We start from the raw sequence: 16,941 nt of genomic DNA, 5'->3' as shown, positions 1-16,941 counted from the left end.
TGCATATTTCTCTCTCTGTGTGTGTGTGTGTGTGTTTGTGTGTGTGTGTTGTGTGTGTGTGTGTGTGTGTGTGTGTGTGTGTGTGTGTGTGTGTGTGTGTGTGTGTGTGTGTGTGTGTGTGTGTGTGTGTGTGTGTGTGTGTGTGTGTGTGTGTGTGTGTGTGTGTGTATGCTTTGGGTGTGGTGCATGTGCTTTGGGTGTGGTGCATGTGACAACCTAACCTTCTTACTTCCCCATCAAAATTCTGTAGTCAGCGACAACATCTTCTCACATACTCAGCATCACCACCAGCAGCCAGAGTAAGTACCCTCCACTGCGCAGAATTCACTTCAATCTACAACTCCGATAATTACGTGTGATGGATTTCATCCACTTATTATAGGATAAAATTAGAACAAAACTTTAAATATTTGATTCTTAACAGATTTACAGATTACTGTATGCCACACAACTCTTGTCATATGTCTGCATGCCATATGACTCTTGTCCTATAGCAAATTGATACATAAGTAAAGCTTTTGCTCATAATGTATTTCATATAAAACAATATGAACTTTGAAAATGTTTTTAGTTAAATGCTTCTTTTTGCATTAATTTGGATTAATTGATTTTGGTTGATTTCACCAAATATGTAAAAGCAAGAAAAAAGTCTGCACACTGCAGCTCCCAATGCAGGTAGATTTAACAGGATATCCTAGGTATCCTACCTTGGTATCTTGCTTTTGCATGTTTTGTTATTTGGTCCAGCACCTGCTTTCTTACTCTGGATGTGTGCATCTACCACAAAAGCATTTTTTGAGGAGAAAAAAAAAACCTATATGATATTGTGTTTGTGCTATTTGCTAATATAGATCAGTATTTCAATTTCTACCGCTGCTTGGGAATTTTAAGACAGTATAATACTTTAGTTTACGAAGTTATTTGTGCGTTTCCTTCATGTCATGATTTAAATGCCCTCTGCAGCTGCTCACTCATCCTGTGTTAACCACAGCAAGGTGGAGTACTGTGGCATACACGAGGAAGACATTTAAATGAAGCCTTTTAAACTGATAAAGCATTGTAGTGAGGAAGTACACACTACAGTTATGAGAGCAAGGAGAGTTTTGTTTTATTGGTTTGTTTCATATTGTTGGATTTTGAAATTGTTCTTATTTTTTCTTCTTCAGGTGTGTATTGTCCACAGGCAGAGCTCCAGTGGTTAGAGTGTGCTGATAGCCTGTTTTATTACAGGAGTTTCGCATTAATTCCCTCGCAGCTCATACCAGTTTGGTTCAGCCTGTTGCCACTCACAGCCTCAATCTTGACCAGCCCAGGCGTCACTATGAATGTCTTCACCTCCCTCACATCCCCTTCCTCCTGCCCCCACTTGTACCACTTACCCAATTACCCCAGCAACACCACCATCTCAAATGCCACCGCTACAACCACTGGAACCAGCCATGTCATCTTGCGGCATTACAACCACACTGGCCGCCTGCAGAACAGGACCATCTCAAACACCCAGAACCACATCAGTGTCACCATGGCGGTCTTCCTCTTCTTCAGTGTTTTCATCATCCTGGAGAATTTCCTGGTGTTGGTGGCCGTCATCTCCCGCATCCGCCGCAGCAGACGCTGGGTTTACGTCTGCATTGCCAACATCACACTCAGTGACCTCCTGACCGGTGCTGCCTACCTCGTCAACATCTGTATGTCCGGTAGCCAGACGTTCCGCCTCAGCCCTGCGCTTTGGCTGTTCAGAGAGGGCATGCTGTTTGTCGCCCTGGCAGCATCAATATTCAGTTTATTGTTAATTGCTGTGGAGCGTTACACCACTATGATGAGGCCAATGCCGCGGAAGTCAGCCACAAATACCTACTACAGGATCTATGGCTTGGTTGCACTCTGCTGGGTTTTGGCACTGGTGATTGGCTTCCTCCCATTGCTGGGCTGGAACTGTATGTGCAGCTTGGACAAATGCTCCACCCTCCTCCCTCTCTACTCCAAGACCTACATCTTTTTCTCTCTTATCATCTTTTTCCTCATCCTCCTGGCTATTGGCGTGCTCTATGGTGCCATCTACTGCCACGTGCACAAGGGTACTCAGCTGGCCTCCAAGCGCAGTCGCAAGCGCTCCTTTGCTCTGCTTAAAACTGTGATCAGCATTGTTGGGGTCTTTATGCTTTGCTGGGGGCCACTATTCCTGCTTTTGCTAGTGGATTTTTTCTGCGTCTCCCGCCAGTGTGCTCTACTGTTCAGTGCAGATTTTTGTATTGTTCTTGCTGTCCTCAACTCCGGCCTGAACCCCGTCATCTATGCCCTGGGCAGTAGTGATATGAGGACAGCTATTGCTCAGCTTCTCTGCTGCTGCTGCCTGAAGGCCGGCCTCTGTGGCCCAGACACATTCACATCCAAGGACACCAGCAGCACCTCAGAGAACAGGCGGGACAGTCTGAGGAACAGTTTCAACAAGATCAGGAATCTGAGTGTAGCCTCTCCGCCATCAACCCCAAGCAAGATTCGCAAACCACCCAAAAAATCTAGACTGAGCTCCACCACCACCTGCCTGTCAGTTTCAAGTGGTTAGACCACAATGTGTTCCCCTCCCAAGTAAACAGGACCTGTGTGCACTGATACACATCTAACGGTTTCCTCTGAGTTTTGGTTTGAATTTCAACAGTTTGCTGTCAGGCATTTTCACTCATGATTACACACTGTCAGAAAACTTGACAATATGAACTCATCTTTCCATTTCCATTTTGCCATTAGGCCACAAATTGTTTTTTTTTAAATATTCCTTTTATGTATAACATTTATATACTTATTGCATTGTTGTTGTTGCATTGTTATTAAAGAGCCAAATATAGTCAAGTAATATTTTTATATGAATCTTTATATTACATGTATGAAAGAATTTCCACTGAAAGTTAAAATAAAGAAAAAAGAAAAATATGTGTGTATTATTAAGTATTGCACTGTATTGTGACATTTTGTATTACTCTTGTACAATTTTCTGACAACTTATGGAAATATTAATAAAGTTTATTTTGCTTTACATATGAACACACGTATTCAGTCACTATACTTCCTCTGCGTTCCTCTGGAGGGAGACATGTCATCGAAGCCTTGATTGACTCCTGCAGAAGGATCAGATTACTCAAAATGCTTTGGGTTTTTCCAGCCAAAAAAAAACATCACAGTCATCTGTGCACAAGTGCTGAATAGTCTCATAATTTCACCTGATCTGATTTTAAATATTCCACCATGTTAAATATTCTAATCTCTGTCAAAAACAAGATCTTTGTGTAACACTCATGTAACTGTACATTGCACAAAATATAGTTTTTACACTCTTAAAGGTTCATCTTCTTTATTGGACCTAAAAGTCTCCTCAAAATGCCTTCTCAGGCTGCTCTCATCTCTCTGCTTTTCTGACAGGATGACTGATTGAAGTTCAGTGCAGAGGAGGTGAGGGCTGGGACTGCAGCCCCAAGGGCACATACAGCCAGGCCTAATTGATAAATTCATTATGACTGTCTGGCAGGGATAGATAAGGTTTAGCAGATAGTATGCACCCGTTATACAGGCTACTGTACTGTACTTCAGTATACTGCAAACTGAAACAACGTGTTTTGTCTTGACCGTACAAGGTATTTTCACCAAATAAAACCAATGGTTGTGGTATTGATTGTCAGAGTATGCAAACTGTGCTTGTGTGGTAATTTCACTGTTCTGTTTCATGAAACAGTAGATACTACAACAGATAACCACCAGCTACTAGCTGTGAAAACCCAATATGCTATTTAAAGATCTGGAAGTTCCCACTTTCAATATAATATGTTTCCTTTACTTTCTGAAGTATCTATTCTCACACAAGGTCAGGGCCACAGCTCTCACATTACATCTCTGAAAACCTCTGAAAACTTCGATTCATATGTTAAGTATTTTTTTAATATGTAAAATGAAGTATTCATTATTAGACATGCCGTAATTAAAGAGTTTAGCAGTCACAAATGCAGATCATTTTCTTCATCAAAGTTGTACAGTTTGATCAGATGTGATTGACAATAGCCTGGCAGAATGAGCAAACAACCCCATAACTGCCATCGACTCTGATTCAAATGTTGCTCAATCCTGATTGGTGCTCACAAGTACATGACATCATCACTTTATAACTAAGCCCAGCCCAGTTTAAACCAGTAAGAACATTATAAAGGAAAAAAAGGAGTACAGGAAACTCTCATGTGAAATAACAAAATATTTTCAAACTTTGGAAGAAAAATGTGTCTCATGCTGCATATCATTGCTTCAAGTAAAAGGCTAATTAAAGAAAAAAGATCCTTTATTCATCAGGTACCCACGCCAGCTGGCAAACAGGTTCATACATGTAAATGAAAAATACATGTCAAATGGTCTATTTGGTCACATCAAGTGAGTTGTCAGTTTGTTTTTACTTCAGTGACTATTAAGTAAATAAAAGAAAATACTATAGATTCTGAAAAATGACATGCATTTTTATGTCACAGTTATGACTGAAAGAGGATAAATTATTACAAAATACACAGTTTAGTCTACTGATTCACTCTGTGTGTGTGTGTGTGTGTGTGTGTGTGTGTGTGTGTGTGTGTGTGTGTGTGTGCGTGCGTGCGTTTGTGTGTGTGTGTGTGTGTGTGTGTGTGTGTGTGCGTGTGTGCGTGCGTGCGTGCGTATGCGTGCAAGTCATGTTCACAAACTCACGCTGACTATAAAAGGGATTAAGGAAGATGGCAATGTGGCAAGAATATCCTTAATCCCTTTTCTCAGCCTGAATTAGCAGAATATTGCTCTAAATGCATCAAAGTGTCCCTGTAGACTTGAATGCTGAAGCCCTGTCCCCTCTTTGAGGTAGCCTCTGTTCCACTGGCCTCCCCAGGAAGTGTATCTTAAAAAGCTCATTCATGATACTGGGATTTTTGCTTCATAGTCTAATGAGTGCTAACTTACTAATGCAGTAGCCAGTATGCTGTTATTTCAGTCAGTCATTTTAACACAGAAAACAGTCAGTATCTAATCAAACAATAAATCCCACAAGTCTTAGTAAACAGTAAACATGCTCTCATGTGATATTCTGACAAAACAATAGTCTCTTATCTTTGCTAAAAATAAATATAGAAAGAAAATCTTGATATTGTGTTTTGTTTTTTCAGGAAGAACGATGAAAAGAAATTACACTCGAGCAAGAGAAGAAAGTAGAACAGAATCAAACCCAGAAGTAAAGTTGGCTCTATAATATACTCACCTGTATATATGTACACAAGGAACAAAAAGAACATTTGCACAGCATTTCTTATCAATACTGGTATTCTAGCAGCTCTGTGAGGTTTTACTTAGCGTACTTACGTAGCGGTGTATTTCGATGTGTTGCAGGTATAATATTTTACCATCTTAATTTATCATGTTAGAATGCTAACATTTGCTAATAAGCACATAACACAAAGACAAAGTGAAACTGGAATGTCATTAGTTTTTCAGGTGTTTGGTCATAAACCAAAGTATTGGACAAACAGATATTTGTATTTGATGATAGAACTAGATTCCATGTTTTGTTTTTTATAGTTTTTATATTGTTGTAGTTCACTGAAATACAGTGACAACTTCGGCCTGCTGGTGCCACTAGAAGAAAAGCATTCCTGCTCATGACGTGTGAGAGCTGTACAGGCTCGTTGGTGACAACTGGAGGAAGGAAATGAGGCGTTAAGGTGAAAAAGTAGGAATTCTGTTTTTAACCTTTTACCTGAAACGGCCGCCCACACAGCGGATGAGGTGATTGTGCTGTTCCGTAACAGCAGGAGAGCATACATTCAAATATGCAGACACACACACACATCTATTAATGATTAAGTGCTTTCGACAAGGGAAGAAACCTGAAATAAAGTGCATATACAGCACTACTCAAAAGTTTGGACACACCTTCCTATTCACTTGAATGAGAAAGTGTGTCAAACTTTTGACTGGCACTGTAAATACATACTCAAATATCATATTGCAAATGTCCATGCATAACCTATAGGCCCACACATACATACTGCAGATAAATGTGTACAAACATGCCCATAAGCATACTGCACATACTCTAAATCCGGTCTCTGCAGTCATTTATGAGGTTTCTCAGAAGTAAGGATTTCTGAAGCCGGCTCAATCTTTTCCTGTTTTTTGTGGTTGAGGAAGCAAACAAGTCATTGCTGGTTGTGTGTATGTGTGTGTTTGTGTGAGTTCTCGCTTTGCCTTTCATAAATTCCTGCATCTTTTTAAGAGTAGAGGATAAGCCTCCCTCATCCTTGGTCCTGGCACAGCTCCAGGTCTGGTGCCTGATGAAAAAGCAACAGCAAATTCCAGGCTTTATTAGCTCTCTGCTCAGAGACGTTTGTTGTATCATATTTGACACGTCATGGGCTGATCACCATCCCACTGACTGGGCCCCTGTTTTCAAGCTCCTGGGTACGCACATTGCTGAAGATCTCTCCTGCAATACCAACACAACTGCAGTAGTCACAAAGGCAAAGCAGCAACTCCAAGTCCTGGGGATCCTCAGGAAAACCAACCTGGTGGTGACCATCAAGAGTGTGCTGGCGTACTGTATCTCTATCTGGTACTCAAACTGACATCAGAGGGTCATCAATACTGCCCAAAAGATCATCGGCTGCTCACTGCCCTCTTTGGAGGACTTATTCAGCTCTTGCTGCCACAATAAAGCAGCCAATATACTGACAGACTCAACCCACCTGGACAGCCTGTGTTTGACCTGCTGTCCTCTGGTAGATGCTTCAGCTCCATCAAATCACAGACCAACAGACCTGGACACTGCCAAACACTGACACTGACTGCATGGGACCTGTGTGCCTATCAGTACTCAAATGCTTACATTCCAATCATAGAAAGAAAATAGAAATAGAATAGAAATAGAATAGAAAACCTTTATTGTAAATACAATGAAATTCTTCTGGTTGGTGCACTAAAATCAATCAATCAATCAATCAATCACTATATATATACATGTATATATATATATATATATAATGTATAGATACACACACACATATATATATACAGTATATAGTAATATATACGTTTATCAATGAAGTGTAGCGTATACAGTGTACAGTGTAGTTTACACTGACTTGAGTAATATGAAATATTGCACATAAATAGATGTGATTATTGCATAGTGTCAAATTCACGAGAATGATATGGTATCATTGCATTATAGAGCACTGCACAGATATCTACATGCCAACTGCACCTCTGAATGTATACTCTTAACTGCACTACTTGTTTATAAGGCTGCTAATATCTCAGCTGCTAACATGTTTTCTTTTTTCACATTATTTTATAGGTAACAGCAAGTATATGTATTGTATTTATATATTTAGCTTGTTTGAGCTTTTTAATTACTGTTTGTTATGTGTAAACGCACCATCAGGATTGCCATTCAGTTTTGTTGTAATGACAATAAAGGAATTCTCTTCACTTCACATTGCTCTCTCTTTCTATCTCCTCCCCTTAAAACAACAAGGCCTTTTCTCTGCTGTAAATGAGGTACGATGGGTTAATGATGGTTGCGTGCAGACGCCGCTATGCCCTCAATAATTACCTTGCTGGCCTTGCCTCCAGGTGTTCAGCAGACAGCTAATGATGTACTGCCGGCTCAGGAGAGTGGAAAGCAGGGGGTGATGCTCAGAGACACTCCACCGCAGAGAGTGGTACGTTGCCATCAGCACTGCGACAACTTGGTGGCCTGTGTGTTGCAAAATGCAATGTTGCCTTGCCATGGGAAAGAAAACTGATAAAATCTCTAAATGAAGCAAGACCAAATAATGTTTTTGTCCTATGTGCTTCTAAAAACAATATTCAGTTTTGTCAGTTTCATTTGTGAACATTTTATATTTCTGTTCATCATTCATCTGTTATGATAATATTTTGTCGAAAGTCGCTTTACAATGGACGCCACGTGGCATCTACAGCAGATGCAGTCAATTTAAAGGAGTACTCCACCCAAATTATGTCTTTTAAGCTTCTTACACACCCAATTTCGACTTGAAGGGTGTTTTTACAAGGTTTGTAGCTCACTCTTTCAAGGAAAGCAGATCTAAACATGCTTTCATGGAAGTTGCAATGTGACCCAGTTTCATGTAAAAGAAAAAATACATTAAACATTATTACTACATTGTGCCACAGAGCACAGAGTTAAGCTTAACCCGGAAAAAAGCATTTTGACCTATTTTGTCTCAGTAGTCATAGGATTGAAATTCTTACCAAATTTACAGCGACGCAGGACATGAAACCCCCCTCTAACAAAGGTAAGGTTTAATCATACATGGCATTGCCAACCTTACTTTCATCCCAGAAAAGAGCTGGCACTACAGATAGACACCTTAAAATATGAACTATGTAATTTTTTACTAGAACAGAGAAATCAGTACTGAATTCAATTAAACTTTTGATTAAAAAAAAAACCAACTATGATATTTGTTTGAATACAAATATTTTCACCATTGTGTCTATGGCTGTTTCAACAGCCTTCAGCTACACAGACATGACTTCACTTCTGTCTATAGAAGTGGAAGGGCAGTGTTCAGGAGGTCAATCTCTGAACTGAGCAGCAGCCAAAGTAAAGCTTCAAACAGGCAAGTACGCACAGTGTATATAAGCACCCTAGAGTTACTGTGAGGACACTGCACTTAAAGAGAAGGAGTGTTGAATGACACACAACTCACCACACTGACACATAACAAAAAAATAAATTGTCTAGGGTGAAGAAAATTCCCTCAGTTAACACCTGAAATTACAGAAAAGTAGTGACTCTGGTGAATGACATATTCAACAAGGGAAAGATTATCATTCCTGACGTGCTGACATGTTGTCACGCAAACCCATAGATCACATAGGAATGGAAACCAGTAAAACAGAACAGTCCTGAAATCTCATTCTGTAGTTGTAGCTCATGGAGAGAAGAAGGAAAAACATATATACATATATATATATATGGAGATGATCTGACTTTACCTCAAAACATTTGCATGATGTGCTACATTGTAGTCCATTAAAAAAAAGACATTTATGGATCTTTCCACTCTCTCCAACACTGAGTTTTTATGCAGAATGATTGCATTTAATGGGTATAATCTAATAAAAATAGAATACGTTCAGAAATTAGACATCTGACATCTTTCATCATGATTAATTTGTCATATTTTGGCGCACAGCACCTGATCACTTACATTTTAGACAGAGCAGGAAAAAACACAGAAGAACTTCTTGTGTGCGTGTGTGTGTGTGTGTGTGTGTGTGTGAACATTGCAGGCATGTGTGTACACTCACATATGTCATCCTATATATATTTATGTGTGCATGTGCTCATGCATCCGTACATGTTCATGGATGTATGTGTTCCCACACTAATATAATGCAGACTCTAACAACCAGGTGTCTTTTGGGTCAGTCAGTTTTTATCTGGTCTTTCTCAGTCACACTGAGGATGATTTAAAGTATTGGCAGCTTCAGAAAACTCTGTGCAGTTAATCCAGCAGACTTGCTCTTGTGGGAAAAAAACAACTCAAGCAAACAGCCCATTTATTTGGCTACCTTACAGCGTCCCATCCCACGTTCAGGCATCAATAATGGCTGTGCAAATATCTAATGTTGTGTTTACAATTATACCCAGTCGATCAAAGTGTTTGCCATTTTCCTTTGGGCAGCTGACATCATGCTCTTACCAACAAGGAGAACAAAAGAACAGGAAGGGCGTGCTCTGTGCATGTCCACACAAAAAAATCAGACATTTAAATACAAAGCACTTTTCTTCCCCACGTGTCTGTCTCTGTCGACTGCACCTGGCTGAGAAATCTCATGTGAAGGAGCTGGAGAACAATGTATTCCTTCTGTGTTCATATTTACAGTTTATAGTCATGCACGTCTCTGTAGTTGTACACAAACACATACCATATATGTCTGTTATTCTCCACACACAGTGGATAGGAGGGAAACAGCTGGAGAGAAAAAAGGAAGGACAAGAGAGCAGGGCAAGACACATTTTTTGTTCACTTGTTCCTTAATTAAAGGGGAATGTGCTGCCACGTCGTCTTCATTCGTCTTTTTTTTTCTCTGAATCTTAACAGAGGGGAATAGCTTAGAGGTACACAGGAGAAAATGTTCTGGAGATATTTACTCCAGCGCCAGTATGGGCACATGTGGAGGAGGCAGGGCTCTTAAAATCTGCAACATCTATGGTTCCAGCTGCTGCCTCCTTATCAAATGAATAAATAAATAAATAAAGATTATTCCTCCAGATAGTGGGCCAGCGGATACAAAGGAAAACAGGCCAGGGATTATGAGACATAAAATGATGGAGGCAGACACACTGTCATGACATATTCTGTTGTTAACTGTTTTTTAAAATGAAAAATAAGTAAACTGTATGTTCCAACGTGATGAAAAATTGCCACAAGCACATTGAAGCACTTTTTTTCTCATTCCTCTTTCATCGTAAGTGTAGAAAACAATTACTAAAGACAACGTAAGTTTTCTCTAAGGGCTGGATGTCGGCCATGTGCAGTGACTTTGCTCTCATCCTTGGGAATGTAGCTATGTGAGCATGTTTTCTCTCTTTTCTTAATCCCCTCTCTCATTCTTGCTGTGCTTTGGCTGAGCACCATGACCACTTAACTAATTGTGTTGTGAAAGATGTTCCAAGGGTGATGATTCGGCTTCGGTTTCCAAAAGTTTCCAAGGTAAGGATGCAGATTTTCTTAGAGAGGGTCTTTGTTGAAGTTCTTCCTTGGCCTAAAATTGGGGACAAAAACATGGTTTATCTGTACTTGCGCCAATTGCAGAGCAGAATCATGTCCGTACGATAAATATAGAGCTGGAGCCAAGAGACAATTAGCTTACCTTGGCTTTGCATGATGACTGGAAACAGTATCCTCTGTAACAAAAACCGTCCCCTGGCTCCAGCTTCATATTTAATAGGCAGATATGAAAGCAGTATTGATCTTTTTATGTAACACTCAGCAAGAAAATGAAAAAGCATGTTTTTCAAAATGTCAAACAATTCCTTTTAAATGATGTCAGTGTTCAAATGTGTTTATACATCACTGTGTATTTAAAATAAACGCAGTCCATCACCATATTGTATTTCACAAATCCCAGTTTAAGACACACAATTTGTGTATAATCTTTATGACTATGGTCCCACATTTCTGACTAAATAATGCTAATTAGTTTAAGCAATTATCTTTTTCATAACAGTACGTTTTCTTTTAAACGATAATGCAGTCCAGGAGACTGATAATTGCACATTTTGATGTCATGACTTTTCATAGTCTTATTTCCGATGATAAATTTACTCCATGTGGGCAGACTGGCTGAATGAAACACTTTGTCTTCATGTTTAGACCTCCTACTGTACATATGAAATCAATAAAGTGTATCCTTAATCATTGTCAGTCCAATAGTAAATCCTACATGACTTCACACATTTGAGCCTTCCATTTCAAAGAGCTGTCACTCTTCTTCTCTCATTGCTGAGATTATTCTTGAGAGGATCTGGACTCAATGTTGGGACTTGCAGGTTTGAAAGGTCCCAAGCTGCAGTAGTTGCCCTACCGCTGGCTTCGTTTTTTTCCACGAGGCCCGAGGAACGGAAGGAGCAAAAGCTTTGTAGAACAGATGTTCTCGCTCAGCTCTAAACCAAATTACGCAGCCAAGCTCACAGCCACGGGCCAGAACCGCACGGATGCTGATTGAGTGGTGGAGGGGGCAACAAAAGCAGATCAGGCTCAATAAAGCAGCCACATCGTGAAATCTGGTCAGCCTTTGAGGCCTGAAGATGAAAGGGACACTGACATCGCTATGGAGACTGAAACAAGAGCTGGAGGCTTTGGTTTGGGTACCCGTCTCTGGCTGCATGGTTGTGTGCCTGTTCTCATGAAAACTGGAGAATATATATTGTCACGTTTTTGGTTGATGTATGAAACAGGCAGTCTGAAACTGGGTGTAACAAGGATAAGTCAAATAGAAAGTTGAACTTTTGACCTTTTGCGGTCTGCGGGAAATGTTCTGCTCTAACACTGACGTCACAGTGAGGATTTTAGAAACACCCAGGTCGTGAGTTCAAGTGCCCGTCTTCTGGAAAAAAATACCCAGATTCCATAAACAGTGTCTTTTTAAAAAAAATATTTATTTGTGCATTTTAAAACTTTTTTGATTTAATCCACTGTTACATTATGAGTGATTTTTGTTTTCCAACATTAAGTTCTGCAGTTAAGATGCATTTTCAGACAATTCAATGGCTAGTAAAATGGTTTATTTAGCCTAGAGGTGGGATATTTTTTCATCACATAATGGAACATTTAATTGTTTAGTTTACCTGAAAAATCACATTTAGGCATATGTGGTTTTCACATGATCTCCTCACTATAAAATTCTGCTGGGGAAATAATAAATCCTTTATTCATTTCTGAGAGTCAGTCTAGAAACTACAGGAATAAGCCTGTAAAATATACTCCAATGACATATGTAAACCCCCTCACAAAAAAAACAAAGACCTGACCTCAGTGTCCTCAATGATGGCTTTGACCCTTACTTGTAAACATATGGCAACTTCAACACACAACACAAGTGGTAATTATCTGCAATTAAACCCAACTTTGTATAATTGCTCTCGTTTATTCAAATTTATCTTTACTTCAATCTTTTGTTACTGCGTCTTTATTTGTCTGTGTCTCAGCCTTTCTTTTTTCATGCTGTAACAAGCTTCCCTCTGGGATGAAGGATTTTATTGTATGTTACTGAATAAAAACAACAATGGAGTTCTTTTTCAAATACATTTCAACTTTATTACAATTAGTCGTGGCTGGATTAGTAGTGCGAAAAGCAGCGGTTGCACTTGTAAAATTGAAATAAATCATGGTTCAGATGATTGAAAGTAGCTAGAAAATTACTGACATTTACAATAATGCACTTCATACCCCGTTTTCTTCCACATTCAGCTAGATTAAATACTTGCACAAATCACAGATAACTTGTCAGTGGTACCACCTGGCTGGAACAATGCCTTGATCAATATCATATTGCTGATGTGATTAAAAACAACTTTCTAACCTTTCCTTGGTTTGAATAGAACATTTATCTGCTGAAATTGAAAGTAGCAGAAATATAGAATTTTATGGTGCCAACCCTGATCAGTGGAGTTTCTGGATGAGATCATATTCATCGCGCTTAATGAGCCTCCACTTTCCTGTTGGTATGAAATCTTCAAGATGAAGCACTTTCTCTTGGTGGCTCTGAGAGTGGGGGGGGGGGGAGCTGCATTGCACACATTCCCAATCACTGATAATGGGGACTGCTGGGTGACATCAATTACACAGACATAGCAGACATTGCACTGGAATTACCTCACAATGAAGTCCAGTCTCAGTCTGGCCTTTGACAGCTCAGAAAGACTGAAAAAAAAAGAGCGAGAGAGAAAGTCAGGAGGGACACAGGCGAAGAGTGAGAGACGTGTTTGCAGTCTTGTCAAGGGAGGAACGCTGAAATATGCATGAAAGCAAAGCAGAGCAACAGGATCGACTGCATCAGTATGTAACAGTATTTAGGCAACGGCTCAGGATGCCAGGGCCTACCTACCAAGCAAAGAATCGTACATCTGCTCATGAAACATTCATAAAGAAAAGGACAGTCATCTAAGTCATCGAGCTGCACCTCCTTCCATACACTTCAGGGTTCAGTGTCGTTGTCTGACAGGTTGGAATCCTCTGGTTTGATTTTCATCAGGGCCAATGACTTGAAGCTAACGTCCCACACTGCTCTGTGGTGGGTGTGGTGTGAACACCAGAGCACAGCGACTGAAAATATCTTATCTGGGCTGGGCTGATTTGCTGCACGATCAATGGAGGTTCGTGAGGCAACATGGGACACTGATTCTGCTTGTCAGTGAGCTCCACTCCTGTTCCTGCTGAACTGAGCCAGTTTTCAGGTAAAACACTGATACCAGTTCAGTAGGCACGGGAGTGCACAGCCCACGCAGTGCTCCGTTTGGCAATGCTGGGTGCAGTCCGCATGCTTATACTGAACAAAAATACTAATGTAACATTCAGCATGTGGTATACAAACAGCGCCAAACAAGCAAAAAATCTCTGTAGTAGGTTTGTCTTCTCTAGCCTGCAAATGTTATCAACTATAGCTAGCTAACTAATCAAATGATAGATCCACAATTTTTCAAGTCTGGCTTAAAACAACAGTCAGGTTCCCAAAGTGAACAGTGAACAAGTTTTTCCTCGCTGTAAAAATTCCTCCTGTTCATACTGACTATTTAAAGACCCCTTTCAAATGTGCCTTTAGTGATGGGGGTCAAAATCCACAATGTCCACACTTTGTGCAAAAATGCATCTAAGAGTTTATCTGAAGCTTATAAGAGGCTTCAGCAGTCTGAGTTAGTCAAATCATTTGGATATATTTAGTCTTTTTACCATCAAATTTCCTCTTTGTGTTTCCTCAGACACTGTTTTATTGTTGCGGTGGAAGTATATTAGCAAATAGATGGACTTTGGCTGTATTGTTGAAAAATATCTACTGGATTTGATGAATTTGGACAGCTGAAGCGTCATATTAGCTTCAGATAAACTTTTAAATACATTTAGTCTTGTACTGCACTTACATTATAAGTACATTATAATGGGATCTTATAATGGTCAGTATGATCAGGAGGCATAAATACACCAAGAAAAAAATATTTCAATGACTGCTTTTTTAAAACAGATTTAAAAAGTAGTGAACCCATCCTTTAAGTTAACATTGCCTCCATGAGTTGGTTGAAGCGACTGTCTCATGAGTTGTTGTTTTTTAACCCTTTGTAGCTCCTTCATTCCTTGTTTTGTATTTTCAAACATTATGTTTTCACTTTTAATATTACATGAGAAAATCTTTTTAGCATGGGGACGTTTTGAACAAATGTAACCGTATCTATACTAACGTCGGCGTGTTCTCCAAATCCAATTAAGTGCAGGTCAGAACTGCTAACATTACCCAAACTGATAATATGCAGGACTAGCTTCCACACAGGAAGAAAAGGGTTTATAACAGGGTGTCATAAAATAAAATGTAACCCCAAAAACTATAAATAAAAATAGAATATAGTTAATTAATAACCTGTTTTGACAGTTAACTAGTTAGCTGGACATGCTAAATGATCATTAAGGCAGACAAAAACACTGGTTAATCAATTCCATTTTGGAAAGGCTAAAAAACTATCCATCTTCCAATGTCTTAAATTATGAGTTTTTCTCTTTCTAAAGCCCAAAGCTTGACAGGCTCCCATGCTTAATAACAGATGCTAAGCTATGAGGTTTAGCAACCTGTCAGTTAGGTGTGTGCAGGTTTCTTCTCCAGCACAAGTCCAGGCTGTTGTGTGGCATCAAAATACTGGCACCATGGTCCTCAACTGACTCAGTTGGACGTGAACTGGGCATGCCCAGACGGGCCCAACATTTAGCACCACATTCCTAAGATCGCAAAAGAACCCATGGCATTTTAAAGTCCGCATTAAAGCTAGGTCAAACTGCCTCACGGAAACACTTTCAAATATATTTGGTATGCATGATGATTCTTGCCAGATGTACAGTATAAGGTGAGATGAGACAGTTGTTGCTTCAGGCAAACACAGTAAAACAAAGTCGTACATGTCTGGACCGTGATGCACAATCAGGACCTGTCATTGGTCCACAGCAACACACATTTAACCCCACATAGCGCCCACCTCCTAGTCTCCCTCCTTCTCCACCTTATCTCCCGTCACTCCTCTCCACCTCCCTCCTCTTTTCTTCATATCCAAGATCATCAAGTTCTTTCCATTCACTGGAACAAATCCCCTCCGACGAATCAACTATTTCACCTCAGGCACTGAACTTAGCCACTGTGAACAACACATAGCAGGGATCAGTGCTCACCAATTAGCTAAGCTCTGTGCCTTTAGCAAGTGGGTGGCTGGCTTTTGAGGGAGCAGAGACGCACGCAGACCTTTACGTGACTGCTGAGTGGTAAAGTTGGCGGTTTCAAAGCCTGCAATTCTTATGATGTCGAAGTTTGTTTCGCTTTCAACAGGGCTCATTTGTTTAGTGTGCTGCCAGTGGAGGATTCTTGCCTTCATTTTAAACATCAAAATACTCTCCTTGTCTATGAAGCTCAAATCCAAAAGCTGAAATGTGATCTCCCTCCAAAAAGTGTGTTCTATCATGTAAAGCTATGTGGCTCTCATATGCATTTACATCAACTTCCTAGCTGATTTGAAAAGGGAGAACAGTGAGGACAGTTTAAATTTCAGACAGCTGCACATTTAACTGCAGCCTGCAATACATTTAGACACTTTTAAAGGAGACACATGTTATTTTGCAGCTTTCTGTGTGAGAAACAAATCCTGCAAGTTAACTTGTTGAAGTCCGTTGAGAGAGTTGATCACAACATCCATCTAAACCCTCAAATATTTAGTCCTTTGACTCAGTGGCAACATCCAGTGTCAGATGTCAACTGAAAAAGACAAAACCGCCGAGAAGACAAACAGAAAAGCATCCTGCTGTGGAAATATACCGATAGAGACGAGTCACCTGCTGAGCTGTGAAGGAGTGGAAATCCCTGGCAATGTGATTTTTGTTTCTCTTTGTGCATCAAATCACGGTGCCAGGAACCCTCCCCACCACAGCTGGGGCAGAGGTTCTGCCCTTCCCCTGCCCTCTACATCTTCATCTCCAACATCCTCCTGGGCTCCAGATGCCTTCATCCACAGCAGCTGTGGAGCACCTGTGACCTGAGAGAAAGAAAGAAAGAAAGAACGAGAGAGGGGATGTGGGTTACATTACTCCTCGGAGATTCTGGACAAAAGCTTTACATTAGAGGTTGAACTGAGGATGAAAGATGATACAACTGGTCTATGCA

General features: G+C 40.2%; 1 protein-coding gene across 1 annotated transcript; it reads left to right on the top strand.

Annotated features, from left to right (window-relative positions):
• The first annotated feature begins 209 nt into the window (after positions 1-209).
• s1pr4 (sphingosine-1-phosphate receptor 4) lies at positions 210-2,814 on the top strand. Its single transcript, XM_062424723.1, has 2 exons — positions 210-299; positions 1,167-2,814. Exon 2 carries the CDS (start codon positions 1,322-1,324, stop codon positions 2,564-2,566), a length of 1,245 nt encoding a protein of 414 aa, XP_062280707.1. The 5' UTR covers positions 210-299; positions 1,167-1,321; the 3' UTR covers positions 2,567-2,814.
• Positions 2,815-16,941: the final 14,127 nt, after the last annotated feature.

Source organism: Scomber scombrus, chromosome 8, assembly GCF_963691925.1.
Source record: "Scomber scombrus chromosome 8, fScoSco1.1, whole genome shotgun sequence".
Taxonomy (NCBI): Eukaryota; Metazoa; Chordata; class Actinopteri; order Scombriformes; family Scombridae; genus Scomber; species Scomber scombrus.
The sequence above is the reverse complement of the archived record's forward strand: the minus strand, read 5'-3'. Positions and strand labels throughout refer to the sequence as shown.

Coding starts and splice junctions, on each gene's coding strand:
- s1pr4 (XM_062424723.1), top strand. CDS start 1,322: ATGAATGTCTTCACCTCCCTCACATCCCCTTCCTCCTGCCCCCACTTG.